The following is a 20,297-nucleotide window of genomic DNA, read 5'->3' as shown; positions in this document are numbered from 1 at the left end:
CCCTTCTCCCTCTCTTTTTCCTCCTCCTCCTCCTCCTCCTCCTCCTCCTCCTCCTCCTCCTCCTCCTCCTCCTCCTCCTCCTCCTCCTCCTCCTTTTTCTCAGCCCTTCCCACAAACAAGGAACTGGCTAGGATGAGTGCTCTTTCTGTTATTGGCCCAGGTTGTTTGGAGGGGTCTCTGTGAAGTGGCCAGACTCCAAGCAGCCCGGGTCTCTTTGCCAGAGCAATTCCCCCCCCCCATCTCTCAGTCCCCACCAGCCTCAACGGCTGCATCTTCTGGTTGAGATCCAGGATCCGAGCTGGAAATAAATAGAACAAGGCACCCAGAAGAAATCAAGCATACAAACGACTTTTGCACAAGGGATCCCTTTGTTATGCTTTGCATAATTTGGCCTGGTTCTGCTTCAGTCGATTAGATTCAGATGGCGCAAAGGCCGCGTCTGGGAGAAGAAGCCGTGGGGTGTCTGGCTGCACATCGCTGGACGTCCAGCTTAGCTATTCTGTCTGACTTCTCCCAAGTACAAATGTGCAAATACGTATTTTTCCATCAGACAAAGAGCGCACACTTCCTCAATCCGCTTTTCAGGAAGCTGGTTTCAACAACATAAGAGCCAGTTTGGTGGGGGGATTAGCGCTGGCTTAGAAAGCAGCAGGCTCCGAGTTCTAGTCCCACCTTATGCATAAAAGCTGGCTGGGTGACTTTGGGCCAATCACCAGCAGACGGTGAGTTCTAGTTCCACTTAGACGTGAAAGCCAGCTGAGTAGCTTTGGGCCAATCACCAGGAGACGGTGAGTTCTAGTTCCACTTAGACGTGAAAGCCAAGTGAGTAGCTTTGGGCCAATCACCAGGAGACGGTGAGTTCTAGTTCCACTTAGACGTGAAAGCCAAGTGAGTAGCTTTGGGCCAATCACCAGGAGATGGTGAGTTCTAGTTCCACTTAGACGTGAAAGCCAAGTGAGTAGCTTTGGGCCAATCACCAGGAGATGGTGAGTTCTAGTTCCACTTAGACGTGAAAGCCAAGTGAGTAGCTTTGGGCCAATCACCAGGAGACGGTGAGTTCTAGTTCCACTTAGACATGAAAGCCGGCTGAGTAGCTTTGGGCCAATCACCAGAAGACGGTGAATTCTAGTTCCACTTACACATGAAAGCCGGCTGGGTGACTTTGGGCCAATCACCAGGAGATGGTGAGTTCTAGTTCCACTTAGACATGAAAGCCAAGTGAGTAGCTTTGGGCCAATCACCAGGAGACGGTGAGTTCTAGTTCCACTTAGACATGAAAGCCAGCTGAGTAGCTTTGGGCCAATCACCAGGAGACGGTGAGTTCTAGTTCCACTTAGACGTGAAAGCCAAGTGAGTAGCTTTGGGCCAATCACCAGGAGACGGTGAGTTCTAGTTCCACTTAGACGTGAAAGCCAAGTGAGTAGCTTTGGGCCAATCACCAGGAGACGGTGAGTTCTAGTTCCACTTAGACATGAAAGCCAGCTGAGTAGCTTTGGGCCAATCACCAGAAGACGGTGAATTCTAGTTCCACTTACACATGAAAGCCGGCTGGGTGACTTTGGGCCAATCACCAGGAGATGGTGAGTGCTAGTTCCACTTAGACATGAAAGCCAGCTGAGCAACGGTCGCAGTGTCCCGGGATCACCTGCGACTTTTTGGCAAGCAAAGTCAACCGGGGAAGCCAGATTCACTTGACAACCGTGCTATTAACTTAACTGCAGTGAGTCACTTAACAACCGTGGCAAGAAAGGTCGTCAGATGGGGTAAAATCAATACTGTCTCACTTAGCAATGGAGAAGTTGGGGCTTAGTTGTGGTTGTAAGTTGTGGACTACCGGTATATTACACACTGCATATCTTCAGGGGATGCATGACCTTCATTGGCCTGGGTCTGCCAAAAGGAGGAGGTGTCCCATTAACCCCACCCACCCACCCCATTTATGCGCCCCGGAAATGAGGGTTAGGGCTGGAGACCCCTGGAGGTTCTTCCTGACCCGTACCAGGTCGTCCTGACCTCTTGTGTTGCTGACCCACAGGGCTGGACCTGTTCTCTCTGCCCTATGGTCTGTCTGAGAGCCAGTATCTTGATCACCCAGAGGAATCTCCTCTGGATCTGGATTCCTTGCCGCCCTTTGAGCCCTTGGCCCTGGCAGAAACCCACCACTACCAACAAGAGCCCGGCCAAGCAGAACTGCTGCCCCTGGGATCCGCAAGGTCTGCTGTGGCCAGCCTGGAAGAGCGGATCCAGAGGCTGGAGGAGCAGGTGGAGGGACTGGGATCCATGCTGGATATGGTGAAGGAGCAGGTGAGGACCCTACCAGGAATGTTAGCCAATTCCTTTGGAGGCTTGTCTTGGAGACAGAGCTGGCTGGCTCGAAAACCGTAAGGCCGATGGGCAGTCCGTCCCTCCAGTGCCCATCTCCAGACCCATCGAGGCAAAATCGGCATTCAGAGGACTTACGTTGGCCAAGAAAAGCTTGTTCAAAAGGGGTCCTGGGTCCCATGCAATTTAGGGCTCCCGCCTCGATGCTTAGTCCGGGAGGGGACGGCCCAATGGAGCGCTGACGCCCAATTCCGGTTCTGCAACCCTGACCGCCTGCCCCGCTTCCCCGACAGAACTCCCACCTGCTCAGCCGCCTGAAGTCCCTTGAGCAATGCGAGTGTCGGCAGGTGACCTGCTTTGCAGATGGGCAGCACCACGAGGAGGGGGCTTCCTGGGAGCCAGACCCCTGCACCTCCTGCATGTGCATGCAGGGCAAGGTCGAGTGCCAACGGCAGCCCAACCGGATGCATTGCCAGGGTGAGGAAGTGGCTGGGGTTCGAGACTCACCATGCCGGTCTCGGTGCCCTTTGGGGAATTCAGGGCCAGGAATGCGCTGGGCCCTTTTTCCATTTTAGCTCTTGCAAAGAAGAATGGAGTGGAATGGAACAAGAGAATAGAATAGAATAGAATAGAATAGAATAGAATAGAATAGAATAGAATAGAATAGAATAGAATAGAATAGAATAGAATAGAATAGAATAGAATAGAATAGAATAGAATCGGAAGGGACCTTGGAGGTCTTCTAGTCCAACCCCTTGCTCAGACAGGAAGCCATGTACCATTTCAGACAAATTGTTGTCCAGTCCCTTCTTAAAAACTTCCAGTGTTGGAGCATTCACCACTTCTGGAGGCAGGTTGTTCCACTGGTTAATTGTTCTAACCGTCAGGAAGTTTCTCCTTAGTTCCAGGTTGCTTCTCTCCTTGGTTAGTTTCCATCCGTTGCTTCTTGTCCTGCCTTCTGCGGCTTTGGAGATTCTTAGGTTGACCCTGTTTCTTCGGGGGGGGGGGGGTGATCTGCAGCATGAATTTGACAATCTCCCCCAGTCCACAGAGTTGGGAGAGGTCAAAAACCTGAAGATTAGCTTTGATGGTACGCTTGAGGCCACCATCTTGGAAGTTTTTGACCTGGAAGCCTTGGGCCACAATCCCACATGATATGTCGTCTTCCCGCGTACACCCTGCATTGGCCCGCTTGTCCTTTTTCCTTTGCCCATTTCTCCGCAGGCAGAGGTTCAACAGGTGCCCCTTCCCCTTGTCCTCCCTGCAGGTTGTGCCGACGGCAGGAAAGACGGCGAAAACTGGAAGGCAGATCCTTGTCGGAGATGCCAGTGCAAGGTGAGTGGGCAGCTGTGCCGGGACCAATGCCGGCTTCCTACTTGCGGAAGACAGTGCCCCTCACTTTGCAGACAAGTTCGCAGAATCTTCCCGTAGAATTTGGGTCTCTTTGTGCCACCCCCACCCGCTCCAGGATGGCAGAGTCACCTGTCAAGTGGAGGATTGTTCCCCCGTGCCGTGCCAGCATCCTGCCACCCCCAAGGACAGGTGTTGCCCTGAATGTGGAGACTGCGTGTACAAGGGATACTTGCTGAAGAACGGAGGTCACTTCCTGGAGGATCCATGCACACACTGCACCTGTGAGGTGAGGGGAGGGGCAAGCCCTGTGCTGCCCCACCCACTCTTAACTGTGGGTTTAGTGGGTTTTATTAATATTCCCCGCCACTCCCTTCTCAGAAACCCCGGAACTGTCCCACCTGCCAGCTGTCCACAAGACCCTCGAACGTTCCCCGAATGAGATAAATCCACCAGGCATAATTAAATCCGCAACACACAAGGGTTCACGAGGCCCGATCCACAAAAGGGTTCACAAGGCCTGATCCTGAGTCAAGGGCTCGATCCAAAGCAAGGCAGGAATCACGACAACCAGGAAACGGACAGCTAAGGAATGAACACGTTGTTCCCAGCATGGCTTCCATCCGTCTGCTGTGCTAACTAGCCAGCTTCTGATGCAGCCTTTCCCCTCCCGCCTACCCAGGTGCCACTCTAAATAAACTTAGATAAACCTTGCTTTATCTTTCCTACGGTGCCAGGCTGGCACAGTCCAGTGCCAAGTGACCGAATGCCCCGAGCTTTCGTGCCAGGACCGCTACACGCCGCCTGGGCAGTGCTGCCCCAGTTGCCATCAAGGTAAAGAGGTTTTGTGCTATACAGGGGAGAGTGTGTTTATGTGTCAAAGCTCATGTTAGAAGCTGCATTTGCGTTCCCACAGGATCCTTTGGGCAATTCACACACAGAACCCATTATCTACTGATTTGGGCATAGCAGGTTATGGGAAGACAGTCTTGAGCTTTAAAAACTGGTGGGTGGGCAGCTGCTGATGAATTCATTCACTGATCGATTCATTGTTTCAATCATTCATTGATTCATTCATTGATTGAGTCCATCATGCATTGATTGATTGATCAGTTCATTCATTCATTGAGCCCATCATGCATTGACTGATTGATCCATTCATTCATTGAGCCCATCATGCATTGATTGATTGATTGATCAATTCATTCATTGAGCCCATCATGCATTGATTGATTGATTGATCCATTCATTCATTCATTGAGTCCATGCATTGATTGATTGATCATTCATTCATTGAGCCCATCATGCATTGACTGATTGACCCATTCATTCATTGAGTCCATCGTGCATTGATTGATTGATTGATCATTCATTCATTGAGCCCATCATGCATTGACTGATTTATTCATTGATTGATTCTGTCATTATTCATATCAATCATTAATTCTCATTGATTGATTGAGTCAACCATTGATTGATTCATTGATTGATTGATTGTCAACCATTGATTCATTCATTGATTTATTGAGTTGATTCATTCATTCATTATCATGTCAATAATTGATTCTCAATGATTCATTGGGTCAACTGATTGATCATTTCATTGGTCAATCATTTATTTATTCATTCATTCATTCATTTTCGATCATTTATTCATTTATCATGGCAATTATTGATTCAATGAGTCAATTGCCAAGGGTCCAAATTTTCTCTTCTTAAAAACTTCCAGTGTTGAAGCATTCACCACTTCTGGAGGCAGGTTGTTCCACTGGTTAGTTGTTCTGACTGTCAGGAAGTTTCTCCTTAATTCCAGGTTGCTTCTCTCCTTGAGTTTCCATCCATTGCTTCTTCTCCTGCCTTCGGGCGCTTTGGAGAATTCTCCCCCATTGCTGCCGCTAGATGTTTCTCCTGCGGGAGAATCTGCTTTTGGGGTGGTCCAAGGATGTGTCTGTGGGGGTGGGGTGATTCTTTTCTTCTGCAACTGGAAGTTGTGGGTTTCCACAGCACGAATTCTACTTCTCCTAGCTGAGTGACAGGAAGGGCATAATTTGGAAGGGGGAGTCCTGTAGAATAAGATCCAGACGGGTATATTGATACAGTACAAGACAACCCCAGTAGCTCATGAATGAACTGGGGGGGACGGTCTTCAGTGCTCTCCCAACAGGGCTGTTTTCTTGTGGGGGGCTATCTGCACTGAATACGCATTTCCACCTCTGCGTGGGCTTCTCGCGTTCAGTATTCCCTCTGTCCTCCATGATGCAGGTTGTGTGAACGGAACCGCCAGACACGAACACGGGGAGGAGTGGACGCCCCCCACGGACCCCTGCCTGAGGTGCAAGTGCCAGGTGAGCCCCGGCAGTGCCCACCTGTCCACCCGTGGCTTTCAAGCATTCATCAGAGTTTCTCGGACCCTGAAATCCCTGGAATTCCTAGCGTCACGCTTGACCCACAGCCGAGTTGGGCTGACCGGCCAGAGCTAAAAGCCGCTCGGGCATCAGGGCAAGAGAGACGCCAGGAAATATTAAAGACACTAAACCACGCCGTAAAAGTCACAGGCCCAGAGGGAAAGTCAGGGAAAGGCCACAGATTAGAGTAAAAAAAAAAGGAGAAAATCTTAGATGGTGGCGTACAGATCGTCCTCGTTTAGCAATTGCCTCGTTTAGCGACCGTTCGCAGTTACGACTGGCACGGGGGAAAAAAAATCACCTTGCAATCAGTCCTCTCATTTATGGCTTTCTCGGGTCCGCAAAGCCAAGGAAGGCTGAAGTCAAACCAGGTGGGTTCACTTAATGGCCTTTTCACTTAACGGCCAAGTTACAGGTCCCAATTATGGTCACTAAATATAAAACAGGCAGAGTTTCCGTCGCACCCCTGCAGGGTCCAGCCTGACTTTTTTGACTGTCCTCTGACTTCAGCCTTCCGGTCAGTTTTGTACGGACATTTTTTCCCCTCTACGGCCGCTTGTGCCCACATCTTTGACACCTGGACCAAGGAAGCGCCACTGGCCTCTTTAAATCTGGGGCCGGGGGGGGGCGGGGGGAAGCCGAATCCTTAGCAGGAATCCCCCTCCCAGAAACCCCTCCTTTCACACCCCTTCTTCCTCCCCCCTCCCTCTGCTGCAGGAGGGCAATGCCATCTGCCAGCAGAGGCAGTGTGCCAGTCTGTGCCGCCACCCCGCCCGCCCTCGCCCGGGCACCTGCTGCCCCGTCTGTGATGGTGAGTCTTGGTGAGAGGGAGGGGGGGCTCTGGACCGAAAGGGGAGGCACTAGGCATCCCAGACAAACTACAATGACATCATCTAGGCATCCTAGACAAACCATGATGATGTCATTGAGCAGAAAGGAGAGCTAAGCTTCCCAGATAAACTACAATGACATCATCTAGGCATCCTAGACAAACCATGATGATGTCATTGAGCAGAAAGGAGAGCTAAGCTTCCCAGACGAACTACAATGACATCATCTAGGCATCCTAGACAAACCATGTTGATGTCATTGAGCAGAAAGGAGAGCTAAGCTTCCCAGACAAACTACAATGACATGATCTAGGCATCCTAGACAATCCATGATGATGTCATTGAGCAGAAAGGAGAGCTAAGCTTCCCAGATAAAGCATAATGACATCATTGGGCAGAAAGGGGGTTTAGGCATCCCAGACAAACCACGATGACTTCATTGGGCAGAACGGGTGTGTGTGTGTGTGTGTGTGTGTGTGTGTGTGTGTGTGTGCAAGCATCACAGACAAACCAAAAGTCAAGATGGCGTCATGTTTATGACAGGGAGGACAATCAGCCAGTGGAACTGCTTGCCTCCAGAAGCTGTGGGACTAGAGGACCTCCAGGGTCCCTTCCAACTCATTCTATTGTCCTGTAATTTAATCAGCCTTCCCTCCCAAGGACGAGGCCCATGGATGAGGGAGTCAAGTGGTTGTTGTTTTTTTTACGAGTGTGGTGCAGGATGCACTTTGAAAAGGTTCAAGGCTCTGAACTGCTGCCATCTTGACTCCCTCATCCATGGGCCTCGTCCTTGGGAGGGAAGGTTGATTAAATTACAGGACAATAGAATGAGTTGGAAGGGACCTTGGAGGTCCTCTAGTCGAGGGGTGTCAAACTCAATTTCATTGAGGGCCGCATCAGCGTTGAGGTTGCCCTCAAGGGGCCGGGTGGGCGTGGCCTGCTGGGTGGGCGTGGCTAGAGTGGGTATGGCCTACTGGGTGGGCGTGGCCAGCTCTGCATCCTTCGCATCAAGGGTGCCTATGGGGGCCCGGGCAGGAGTGGGACAGACCTGAGGGTCTCTGGCAGAAGGAGGGTCTCTGGGCCAGGCCAAGGCAGTGGGGGCCGTTCCCTCACTGTTTCCAGGATGGCTTTGCGGGCTACATGAAACCACTTGGTGGGCCGGATCCGGCCCCAGGCCTTGTGTTTGACATGTCTGCTCTAGTCCCACAGCTTCTGGAGGCAAGCAGTTCCACTGGCTAATTGTCCTCCCTGTCAGAAAATGCCTCCTTAGCTCTCCGTTGCTTCTCTCCTGGATCTTTGCTGCAGAATATTCTGGGGCTGGTCCAGCAGATTCCCCCTTATCCTCCCTTCTCGTCTCCATCGCCCAGAGGGAAAGCAGAGGGAAGCAATGCAGCCCAGCACTACAAACCCCATCGTCCCCCAGCAGCGGGAGGCCTCCCTCCCAGTGGGGCCCAGTTGGCCAACTCAGCTCTGCTGCCCCCTGCTGGTGGTTTCCAAAGGAGCGGGGCCAATCTTCCGGGGCCAATCTTCCCGGGGCCAATCTTCCATTTGCAGTCCATGTGTCGCCCCCTGCAGGCTGCCTCTGGGAAGGACGCGAGTACCGCAGTGGTGACGCCGTGCAGCCCCAAGACCCCTGCAAGCACTGCCAATGTGTGGTGAGTCTGCTGGCTGGGGGGGGGGGCTGAGTCTGTCCTGGGGGGGGGGACAGACACTGCCAGTGATCTGCTTGCCCCCGCAGGCTGGCGAGGTCTCTTGCAGGCAGGTGAGCTGCCCACCTGCCCTTTGCAGCCATCCTGGCAAGCGCCCAGAGCAGTGTTGCCCCGCCTGTGACGGTAAGTTGCCCCCTCTCTCATTCCCACCCCACCCCCGTGCCAGGTTTCCCATCCTCCCACCCCCCGGGATGTCCACTTCCTTGCAGAGTGAGAGGGGATGACATCCCCCCCCCCCCGGGGAAGTTTAAACTTTTCCCGAAAAGTATTCGACCTGAATATCTCAACATTGGCGGAGTATGGAAAATAAAGCCTCCACAACAGGAATAGTCTGAGTCAAGGTTGACTCAGCCTTCCATCCTTCCCAGGTAGGTAAAATGAGGACCCAGATTGTTGGGGGCAATTAAGCTGACTTTGTAATAATGCCGCTTGGGGGTGTGTGTGTGAAAGCCCTAATAAGCAGGCATATACATAGAATGAAGGCTACTGCTAAGCTTGTAAGCCGCCCTGAGTCTTCGGAGAAGGGCGGGATATAAATGGAATTAAAAAAAAAAAAACTCGATCTCATTTTATCTTCCTTGGGAGACGTGGCGGGAATGCAAAAAGTACGGAGAAAGAGAAGGGGTCGCCCAGACATTAATGGCGCACCGTACCTTATCCAACCTAGAGCCCTTCTCCACTAGTCCTCCAGTTACGACCGCAGTGGAGCCCAGCGTTTTGGTTACTAAGCAAGACAGTTGTTCGCCGAGTTTCCCCCCGTTTTGCAACCTTCCAGGCCGCAGCTTTTTTTTAAAGTCAGCCACACGGTTGTTAAGCGACATTGCTCGTCCGAAGGTCGCAAAAGGGGATCATGTGACCCTGGGAAACCGCAACCGTCATAAATACGAGCCAATTGGCAACACGGTTGTTAAGTGAATCTGGCTTTCCCCCATTGACTTTGCTTGTCACAAAATGGGAATCACGTGACTCTAGGATGCGGCGATCGTCATAAATACGAGTCGGTTGCCAAGTGCCTGAACTTTGATCTCGTGACCCTGGGGATGCTGCGACGGTCATAAGTGTGAAAAATGGTCATAAGTCTCTTTTTTCAGTGCCGTTGAAACTTTGGCCCCTAAATGAAAAAGGTTGCATGTCGAGGGCCACACGTATCTTATCGGAGAGCTAAGTCAGCCTTCACTTAGTGACCATTCAAAGTTATGACAAAACTCCTTGGGCGACTTATCACCTGGGTTCAAAGTTCCAGTAGCCAGATCCTCGCCCCCACCCCACTGTCACGGGATCGCATTTTGGGGGGCTCAGCAACCGCCCCCTATTTACATTCACATGATCCCAATTTATGGCACCCCAAAACTGACATTCAGTTCTGGTTTGGGGCCAAAACTCCCCATAGCGAAAACAAACAAAACCCCGTCCCTTTAACGCCCATCACAAATAAAGGTCTTAAAATTGGATCCGTCACGTGAGGACTTGCTTTGGGACCGTCACAACTCACAGGTGCGATGGGCAGACTCAGCTGAAGTCGTAACCTGAGGACTTTTGCTACGTAGATTTCTTTCGGGGTGGGGAGGGGAATCTCTTACCTGTCTGCCCATCACAGGTGTAGAAACGGCCCGTGTGGGGAGCTAGGAGGCGTCCTAAAATTTATTCCAAAGTTAAGCCAAGGAGGAAAAAAATAACAGTTTGACACACAACTTCCACGTTTCTCTTTTTCCCTCCCGGAATCTTCTCGGCAAGTCTGTGAATTTGAAGGACGGTTGTACCAGGACCGGGAGACGTTCTCGCCTGCCGAGGGAGGCCCCTGCCTGCAGTGCCAGTGCTTGGTGAGTAGCCCGTGATGGGAGAACTGGTCAGTCTGGGCAGGGGGCCGAATCGTGAGAGCAGAGGCCGGAATAACACAACAGAATAATAGAATGACAAGAGTTGGAAGGGACCTCGGAGGTCTTCCAGTCCAAACCCCTGCTCAGGCAGGAGACCCTGTAGACCGTTTCAGGCAAATGGTTAACCAATTTCTCCAGAGATGGAGCACCCACCACTTCTGGTGGCAAGCTGTTCCACCGGTTAATTGTCCTCACTGCCAGGAAATTCCTCCTTAGTTCCAGGTTGCTTCTCTCCTTGATCAGTTTTCCATCTGTTGCTTCTTGTCCGGCCTTTTGGCACCTTTGGAGAACAAATTCACACACACACACACACACACACATGCACGCACACACACACACACACACACGCACACACACACACCGCTTCTTTATTTACTACTCAGGAAGTATGGACTTCAACTCCCAGAATCCCACAGCCAGCTAGTGAATAAATGCAAGAATCTTTAACATGATGTTTCTCAACCTTGGCAGGTTTTTAAGAGGGGTGGACTTCAACTCCCAGAATCCCCCAGCCAGCTAGTGAATAATTGCAAGACTCTTGGCTGGCTGGGGGATTCTCGGAGTTGTAGTCCACCCCTCTTAAACTTCCTGAGTGGCTCTGTTGTGCTTCCGTGCCAGCCTGTGATCCCGGCAGCTGAGTCCGGGGATTCAGAGGAGGAGGAGGACGTGCCTGGGGAGCCATCAGAGTCAGAGGAAGGCTCTGATGAGTTACCAGACTTACAAAGTGAGGAAGAACCTGGCCCCTCCACTCGTGGTCAAGCTGAGAGCCAGCTGTGCTGGCAGGCTGAGTCAGACTGGGAGGAGGAAGCACACCTGGAAGACCTCAGAGACACTCGTAAATGCAGACAGGTCACACGAGTAAATATACAGTAGAGGTGACAAATAGATTTAAGGAATTAGATCTGATAGACAGAGTGCCTGAAGAACTATGGACAGAGGTTCGCGACATTGTACAAGAGGTAGCAACCAAAACCATCCCAAAGAAAAAGAAATGCAAGAAAGCAAAATGGCTGTCTGAGGAAGCTTTGCAAATAGCTGAGGAAAGGAGGGAAGCGAAAGGCAAGGGAGAAAAAGAAAGATACGCCCAATTGAATGCAGAATTCCAGAGAATAGCTAGAAGAGATAAGAATGCCTTCTTAAATGAACAGTGCAAAGAAATCGAAGAAAACAATAGAATAGGGAGGACCAGAGATCTTTTCAAGAAAATTGGAGAAATGAAGGGAACGTTTAATGCAAAAATGGGCATGATAAAGGACCAAAATGGCAGGGACCTAACAGAGGCAGAAGAGATTAAGAAGAGGTGGCAAAATTACACAGAAGAACTATACAAGAATGAGCTTAACGTCCCTGATAATCACAATGAGGTGGTCACTGACCTCGAGCCAGACATCCTAGAATGTGAAGTGAAGTGGGCCTTAGAAAAACTGAGCAACAACAAAGCTAGTGGAAGTGACAGTATTCCAGCTGAGCTATTCAAAATCTTAAAAGACAATGCAGTAAAAGTGCTACACTCAATTTGCCAGCAAATTTGGAAAACTCAACAGTGGCCACAGGATTGGAAAAGATCAGTTTACATTCCAATTCCAAAGAAAGGCAGTGCCAAAGAATGTTCAAACTATTGCACCATTGCACTCATTTCTCATGCTAGTAAAGTCATACTTAAAATCCTACAAGCTAGACTTCAGCAGTATGTGGATCGAGAACTACCAGAAGTACAGGCAGGATTTCGAAGAGGCAGAGGAACTAGAGATCAAATTGCCAACATACGCTGGATCATGGAGAAAGCTAGGGAGTTCCAGAAAAACATCTACTTCTGCTTCATTGACTATGCTAAAGCCTTTGATTGTGTGGATCACAACAAACTGTGGCAAGTTCTTAAAGAGATGGGAGTACCAGACCATCTTATTTGTCTTTTGAGAAACCTATATGCGGGTCAAGAAGCAACAGTGAGAACTGGACACGGAACCACTGATTGGTTCAAAATTGGGAAAGGAGTCCGGCAAGGCTGTATACTGTCGCCCTGCCTATTTAACTTATATGCAGAGCACATCATGAGAAAGGCAGGGCTAGATGAATCAAAAGTTGGAATTAAGATTGCCGGAAGAAATATCAACAACCTAAGATACGCAGATGATACCACTCTAATGGCAGAAAGTGAAGAAGAACTAAAGAGCCTCTTGTTGCAGGTGAAGAAGGAGAGTGCAAAACTTGGGTTGAAACTTAACATTAAGAAAACCAAGATCATGGCATCTGGCCCTCTCAATTCCTGGCAAATAGATGGGGAAGAAATGGAGGTAGTGACAGATTTTATTTTCCTGGGCTCCAAGATCACTGCAGACGGGGACTGTAGCCAAGAAATTAAAAGACGCTTGCTCCTGGGGAGGAAAGCCATGGCAAATCTAGACAGCACACTAAAAAGCAGAGACATCACCCTGTCAACAAAAGTGCGTATAGTCAAGGCTATGGTCTTTCCAGTTGCAATGTATGGCAGTGAAAGTTGGACCATAAGAAAGGCTGAGCGCCAAAGAATTGAGGCCTTTGAACTGTGGTGCTGGAGAAGACTCCTGCGAGTCCCTTGGACTGCAAGGCGATCAAACCGGTCAGTCCTAGAGGAGATCAATCCTGACTGCTCTTTAGAAGGCCAGATCCTGAAGCTAAAACTCAAGTACTTTGGCCACCTAATGAGAAGGAAGGACTCACTGGAGAAGAGCCTAATGCTGGGAAAGATCGAGGGCAATAGAAGAAGGGGACGACAGAGAATGAGGTGGCTGGATGGAGTCACTGAAGCAGTAGGCGCGAGCTTAAATGGACTCCAGAAGATGGTAGAGGACAGGAAGGCCTGGAGGAATGTTGTCCATAGGGTCGCGATGGGTCGGACACGACTTCGCAGCTAACAACACACGAGTAAATCAGAGGGAGGCAATGGGGCGACTTCAGGGCAGAAGGAGAAAGCATTGAGAAGCCACGCCTTGGGGGCTGCATAACAAAAAGGGAATGTGTGGGCAGGGCTGGTTACTGGAGGCAACCCTTTGGAAAGAACTTCTGTGCCCAGAGATGATGGTCTGTTTATTTTACCAGTGAGTTGTTTCTTGTTTTGGCTCCTGCTCCGTTCTGTTTGTGGACAAGGTCTGTAACTTCAACAAAAGGGGTTTATTTATCCAGTCTACTGCTAAATTAGGGGTTGCCTTGTGAAGTAACAAGGAGGTACGTAGGCTGGGACATAAGACGCTCAGGCAATTCTCTCTCTTTTCTGCACTCAGGATGGGCATGTCCGTTGCCAGGAGGAAGCCTGCCCCCCAACGCCATGCCCCCGGCCCCTCCAGGACCCCAAACGCTGCTGCCCGGTGTGCACAGGTGACCGTCGGAGAGGAACTGGGAAGAGGGAAAGGGGCCCTTGACCACTTTGCTCTTCATTTCCTCACCTGGAGCGGAGTGGGCTCCACCGGCTCCGATTGGACCGTGACGTCCTGCGGCATGCAACTTGGCTCACTTGTTTGAGTCATCTCCAGGGCTTGTTGCAGAACACCTGGAATGGACTAATGAAGCCCGAAGGCCCCCTTAATCCCTTTCACGTGATAAGTAGTCCTTGTCCGTTCGAAGTTACAACGGCACTGAAAAATGTGACTTACGACCGTTTTTCAGACTTAACGACTGTTGCCACCTTCCCACGGTCATGTGATAAAAATTCAGATGCTTGGCAACTGGTTCACATTTATGACGGGTGTGGGGGAGGCCAGATTCACTTAACGGCTGTGTTACTCACTGAACAAAAGCGGCAATTCGCTTAACAACCCTGCTGAGAAAGGTCGTAAAAGGGGGCCACGTTCACTCAACGAATGTCTTGCTTAGCGATGGAAATTTGGGGCTCAGTTGTGGTCGTACGTCGAGGATCACCTGTACTTTGGATTCTAGATAGGTTAATTCGATAGTGACCTCAAAGAAGCGGTTTTGCTTCTGCCGGGTAGCCACCATTCTGCATCATAAACTGGGATTCATGGCTTATGCAACTGGCCTGGCATTTCGCACAAGGCCGTTTGCTATTCAACTCTGCGAAATGTTGCAGGGAAAATAGGAGGAGTAAAGTACGTCCAATGCATTCGCCGCCTTAACTTATTTGTATAAATAATACAGGTAGTCCGCCACTTATCAATCATTCGTTTAGTGGTCGTTGTAAGTCGCTTTTTTTCAGCGCCGTTGCAAACTCGAACAGTTGCTAAACAAACGTGGGTGGTAAGTCCAGGATGACCCATATGGCATCTCGTGTGAATGCGGGCCCCGGTGTCCATCCCCAAACGTTGAAACGTGGGGAGCGAGGTGGTGGGAAGGGAATCCAGGTTTGTGTTTTACAGCCTGGCCAGGATGAAACCCAGTTTGACTCAACTGGTCTCTTGCCTGGCAACCATCAGTGTGTGTTTTCGAGGGCCTTGAGCATGAAGACGGCACTGAGTGGGCGCCGGCGAGCGATCCGTGCAGGGCCTGCACCTGCCACCAGGGGGAGACGGTGTGCCGTGCTCTCCAGTGCCCCCCTGTGGCCTGCCAGCATCCAGCCCGGCTTCTCGGTGAGTGCTTTTGTGTCCCCCTCCCCCCCAAACCACAGGGCCCTCCCCTCTGGGATCGATGGCGCTCAAGCCGGTTGCAGTTAGAAGAAAAATAAAAGCGGGGCTGGCAGGATTAGGGGGGGCTGGCCAACAACCGGCTCCTGGCTTTGTCGTGGTCAGGAAAAAAATAATCAAACTAACATTAAAGAAAACAAAGAAAGGAAAAGTGACTTTTGGGGGAGAAGGAAGAAAGAGAGCATTCCTAATTTCTAAGAAAGCATACTAAAATGGAATTCAGACATTCTTGCATTTCAGGCTTTGTCGTGGTCAGAAAAAAATATCAAACTAACATTAGAGAAAATAAAGGAAGGAAAAGAGGCATTTTAGGAGAAGAGGGAAAGACGGCGTCCACTTTTTAAGGAAGCTTGTAGTCAATGATCTAGTACTTAGGCATTTCTTGCGTTTTAATTTCTAATGAACACCCCCCCGCCCCCAGCTTCTATCCCCTAATTCAGTGGTCCTCAGCTTTATTCTCTCTCCCCCACCCCCCACCCCCCCAAAAAAAAACCCTCACCGGGTCCTTGTCTCTGGGATCGATGACATTGAACCCCCGTTGCAGGAGGAGGGCACCGAGTAGAAAACGAAAGGGGCTTGGCAGGATTAGGGGCCCTGGCCAAGAGCCTGCTTCAGACTCCGTTGCGATCCCCCCAAAAAATAAATCAAGCTAATATTAAAGAAAACAAAGAAAAAAGTGCCTTTTGGGGGAGAAAGAAGAAAGGGAGCGAGCGTTGATTTTACACAATCGGATACTCAGTGAAATTCGGGCATCCTTGCATTTTAGATTTCTAAGAGAGCATTCGTTGTTTATATATGTGTGTGTGTGTGTGTGTGTGTGTGTGTGTGTGTGTATGTATGTATGTATGTATATGTATGTATGTGTGTATGTATGTATATGTATGTATGTATATGTATGTATGTGTGTATGTATGTATATGTATGTATGTGTGTATGTGTATGTGTGTATGTATGTATATGTATGTATGTGTGTATGTGTATGTGTGTATGTATGTATATGTATGTATGTATGTATGTGTGTGTGTGTATGTATGTATATGTATGTATATGTGTGTGTGTGTGTGTGTGTGTATATATATATATATATATATATATATATATATATATATATATATATATATATATATATATATATATATATATCTTATACTAAAATTCGGACGTTCTTGCGTTTCAGTGTCTTAAGAGATGATCCGTAAAAATAAAAAAAAGGCTTGCGCTAAACAACGTCATTCTAGACCTTCTTGCATTTCAGTTTCTATGACGGGGTCTTCCAGCTTGGCCCTTTGATGACTTGTGGACTCCAACTCCCAGAATTCCTCAGCCAGGCCGGCTGAGGAATTCTGGGAGTTGGAGTCCACAAGTCATCAAAGGGCCAAGCTGGAAGACCCCTCTTCTAAGAGATTGTTCATTTTTTAAAAAAAATAAAAATGAAATCTTGCACTAAATAATATTTAGACATTCTTGCCTTTCGGTTTCTAAGGGACCCTCTCCTCCTCTTCTCCCCCCGATTCGGTGCTCCCCCAGCTTTATTTATTTGCTTTATTTATTGCATTGATATGCTACCCGTCGCGCTGTCGAAGCGACAAGTACGCCGCGGTGCTGTGTCTCACCGTCTGGGTGGGAACGAGCGCTCGGCTGTTGGAAATTTAGACGTAGGCCGAGGGTCTCCCTTGCACCGGGGGTCTTAGCACCCTGCCCTCTGCCTCCTTGAAGGTGCCTGCTGCTCCCAGTGCCACCAGTGTCTCTACAACCAGCGCCTCTACAGCCACGGCCAAGAATTTGCCGATCCGGACAATCCCTGCCAGAGTTGCCAGTGCAAGGTGAGACACCCCCCCCCCCTCAGCTCCGACCAGGGGAAGATACCCCCCCCAAATTCTCCTGCCCTCCTTCAGTTGCCTGGCAGCCCAAATCCTTAAACTGCCACCCCCAAACTCAACCATCCTTTCGTTGGTTCCTTTGGGGAGGGGGGGTGTCTCTAATTCCTCTAATTGGTTCTCATGGGCATCCATGGAGGGGGAAGCATCCTGATGTTACCACACAGCAGAGACGATGCAATTTGCACAGGGCTGGTCTGAAGGCACCGCCCGTGTCACTGGCATGACGACATGCGTGATGCCGGTAGGGTCTCTACCAGAGGACCTGCCTGCACTGTCTTTCTGGCCCTGTTGCTCACGGCCTTGCTACGTTCAGGCAAAGCAACATCCAGGTTAGTGGAAGAGCAAAGGACACGTCTGCACTATTATCTGGGCTAATGTGAAGCAGGCAAAATGTTACAGAGGCTTAATATCGTTTGTATTTGGGCTGTGAATTCTCATAAGAACAAAAACGCTGCAGGGGTAATTTTTCATTCCAGAAAGGTCAAAAGGACCATCATAATTTAACAATGGAATGGAATAGAGAATTGAATAGAACGGAACGGAACAGAATTAGAATTAGAATAGAATAGAATAGAATAGAATAGAATAGAATAGAATAGAATAGAATAGAATAGAATAGAATAGAATAGAATAGAATAGAATAGAATAGAATAGAATAGAATAGAATAGAATAGAATAGAATAGAATAGAATAGAAAATATGGAATGGAATGGAATGGAATGGAATGGAATGGAATGGAATGGAATGGAATGGAATAGAATAGAATAGAATAGAATAGAATAGAATAGAATAGAATAGAATAGAATAGAAAATATAGAATGGAATGGAATGGAATGGAATGGAATGGAATGGAATGGAATAGAATAGAATAGAATAGAATAGAATAGAATAGAAAATATAGAATGGAATGGAATGGAATGGAATGGAATGGAATGGAATAGAATAGAATAGAATAGAAGAATAGAATAGAATAGAAAATATGGAATGGAATGGAATGGAATGGAATGGAATGGAATGGAATGGAATGGAATGGAATGGAATGGAATAGAATAGAATAGAATAGAATAGAATAGAATAGAATAGAATAGAAAATATAGAATGGAATGGAATGGAATGGAATGGAATGGAATGGAATGGAATGGAATGGAATGGAATAGAATAGAATAGAATAGAATAGAATAGAATAGAATAGAATAGAATAGAATAGAATAGAATAGAATAGAATAGAATAGAATAGAATAATAGAATAGAATAGGCCAAGTGTGATCAGACACAAAAGGAATTTGTCTCCAGTGAAGAAGCTCGCAGTCTACATACAAACAATAAAGTAATAACAATCATAATGATGATACCAATAAAAGAAGGTAGTAGAAAAGATGAGAAGGATAATAGCGATAAAAGCTTATTTGCCTCCGTTGGAGCTTCCCCAAAGGCTCTAGATTAGATGGAAGAGGAGCAGAATCAGAGGGTCCTTCGGATCTGAATCCCCGTCCGTCTCCTCTCTTGCAGGGGGGCACCGTCCACTGCTCCCCCACCGTTTGCCCACCCGTGACCTGCCCCCACCCAGAGCGGAGGCCTGGATCCTGCTGCCCTACCTGCCCAGGTGAGTAACGGTGGAGAATTGATGGGGCACCTTCCACCTCTTGCTTTATTTCTATGGAATTCCAGATTTGGAGGGAGGGAGGGAAGGAAGGAAGGAAGGAAGGAAGGAAGGAAGGAAGGAAGGAAGGAAGGAAGGAAGGAAGGAAGGAAGGAAGGAAGGAGAGAGAGAAGAGAAGGGAGGGAAGGAAGGAAGGGAGGGAGGAAGGAAGGAAGGAAGGAAGGAAGGAAAGGAAGAAAGAGGAAGGAAGGAAGGAGAGAGGGAAGAAAGGAGGGAAGGAAGGAAGGGAGGGAAGGAAGGGAGGGAGGAAGGAAGGAAGGAAGGAAGGAAGGAGAGAGAAGAGAAGGGAGGGAAGGAAGGAAGGGAGGGAGGAAGGAAGGAAGGAAGGAAGGAAGGAAGGAAAGGAAGAAAGAGGAAGGAAGGAAGGAGAGAGGGAAGAAAGGAGGGAAGGAAGGAAGGGAGGGAAGGAAGGGAGGGAGGAAGGAAGGAAGGAAGGAAGGAAGGAAGGAAGGAGAGAGAGAAGAGAAGGGAGGGAAGGAAGGAAGGAAGGAAGGAAGGAAGGAAGGAAGGAAGGAAAGGAAAGGAAGAAAGAGGAAGGAAGGAAGGAGAGAGGGAAGAAAGGAGGGAAGGAAGGAAGGGAGGGAAGGAAGGAAGGGAGAAGGGAAGGAGGGAGGGAGGAAGAGGAGAAGGAGAAAAAGGAAGGAAGGAAGGAAGCTTTGCTCTTCATCATCTGTAACTTTAATCTCTTTTTATATTGATCATGGTTTTTATAGGTCTACTCCTGACTATACTGTAAACCACCCAGAGGACTGTAATAAATCAGTACATAAAAATAAGGGGAGGGAGAGTCGAATAGCGGTGTGTATGTGACGGTCAACACTGACTTCCCCTCCTTCCTCCCCCCTCCCCCCCCCCGTTTAGGCTGCCTTCACGAGAACCAGGTGGTGCCAGACGGGGAGGCAGTCCCCAACCCGCTGGATCCCTGCCAGGCCTGCATCTGCTCCGGGGGGGAGCTGGTCTGCACCCCACGGAAGTGCCCGGCTCCCCTCTGCGCCCACCCCTTGCCGGGCTCCTGCTGCCAAAACAACTGCAATGGTAGGATGGCAGAATCTCCCAGGGTCCTGCCCGATGTGCAACACCCAATAAACACCACACCGAAGTGGAGATTTAATTTAATTTTTAATTTAATTTATTATCATTTCTATACCGCCCTTCTCCCGAAGGACTCAGGGCGGTGTACAGGGCAAGAATAAAACACAGAAATTTACAAAAATTAAAAGATAATTAAATACATGCCCGATTAAAATACAATAGATACATAGTAAAAACCCCAATAAGAATGATAAAAAACCCCACCAATCCCCCCTCAGGCCAGGCCGGCTTGCTCGAACAAGTATGTTTTCAGATCGCGGCGAAAGGAGCGAAGGTCGGGCGCCGTCCGGAGCTCAACCGGTAACTGGTTCCATAGCTCCGGGGCGCCCATAGAGAAGGATCTCCCCCTGGGGGCCACCAGACGGCATTCTCTGACCGGTGGCACCCTGAGGAGGCCCTCTCTGTGGGAACGCACAGGGCGTTAATCGGAATAGAGCGGGAAGGGACCATGGAGGTCTTCTAGTCCAACCCCCCTGCTCAAGCAGGAGAGTGTTTACCATTTCAGACCAATGGTTGTCCAGTCTCTGTTTGAAAGCCTCCAGTGATGGAGCACCCACAA

At 49.2% G+C, this 20,297-nt stretch overlaps 1 protein-coding gene across 1 annotated transcript in view; it reads left to right on the top strand.

Moving 5' to 3' along the window:
* Window positions 1–20,297, top strand: part of KCP (kielin cysteine rich BMP regulator) — a gene marked incomplete at its 5' end in the record, with an annotated part of 60,329 nt that overhangs the window by 9,666 nt on the left and 30,366 nt on the right. The window contains 15 exons of the mRNA XM_081331910.1: window positions 2,036–2,304; window positions 2,616–2,799; window positions 3,590–3,657; window positions 3,791–3,961; window positions 4,410–4,506; window positions 5,935–6,017; window positions 6,795–6,888; window positions 8,483–8,562; window positions 8,646–8,739; window positions 10,351–10,436; window positions 13,754–13,847; window positions 14,900–15,052; window positions 16,823–16,929; window positions 18,496–18,589; window positions 19,508–19,681. Of these exons, the coding sequence (XP_081188036.1) occupies window positions 2,036–2,304; window positions 2,616–2,799; window positions 3,590–3,657; window positions 3,791–3,961; window positions 4,410–4,506; window positions 5,935–6,017; window positions 6,795–6,888; window positions 8,483–8,562; window positions 8,646–8,739; window positions 10,351–10,436; window positions 13,754–13,847; window positions 14,900–15,052; window positions 16,823–16,929; window positions 18,496–18,589; window positions 19,508–19,681 (1,848 nt within the window). The remainder of the gene's footprint in view (window positions 1–2,035; window positions 2,305–2,615; window positions 2,800–3,589; window positions 3,658–3,790; window positions 3,962–4,409; window positions 4,507–5,934; window positions 6,018–6,794; window positions 6,889–8,482; window positions 8,563–8,645; window positions 8,740–10,350; window positions 10,437–13,753; window positions 13,848–14,899; window positions 15,053–16,822; window positions 16,930–18,495; window positions 18,590–19,507; window positions 19,682–20,297) is intronic.

This window comes from Vipera berus (assembly GCF_964194415.1).
Source record: "Vipera berus genome assembly, chromosome: 6".
NCBI classification, from domain to species: Eukaryota; Metazoa; Chordata; class Lepidosauria; order Squamata; family Viperidae; genus Vipera; species Vipera berus.
Note: the sequence above shows the minus strand (reverse complement) of the source record. Positions and strands in the feature narration are given on the sequence as shown.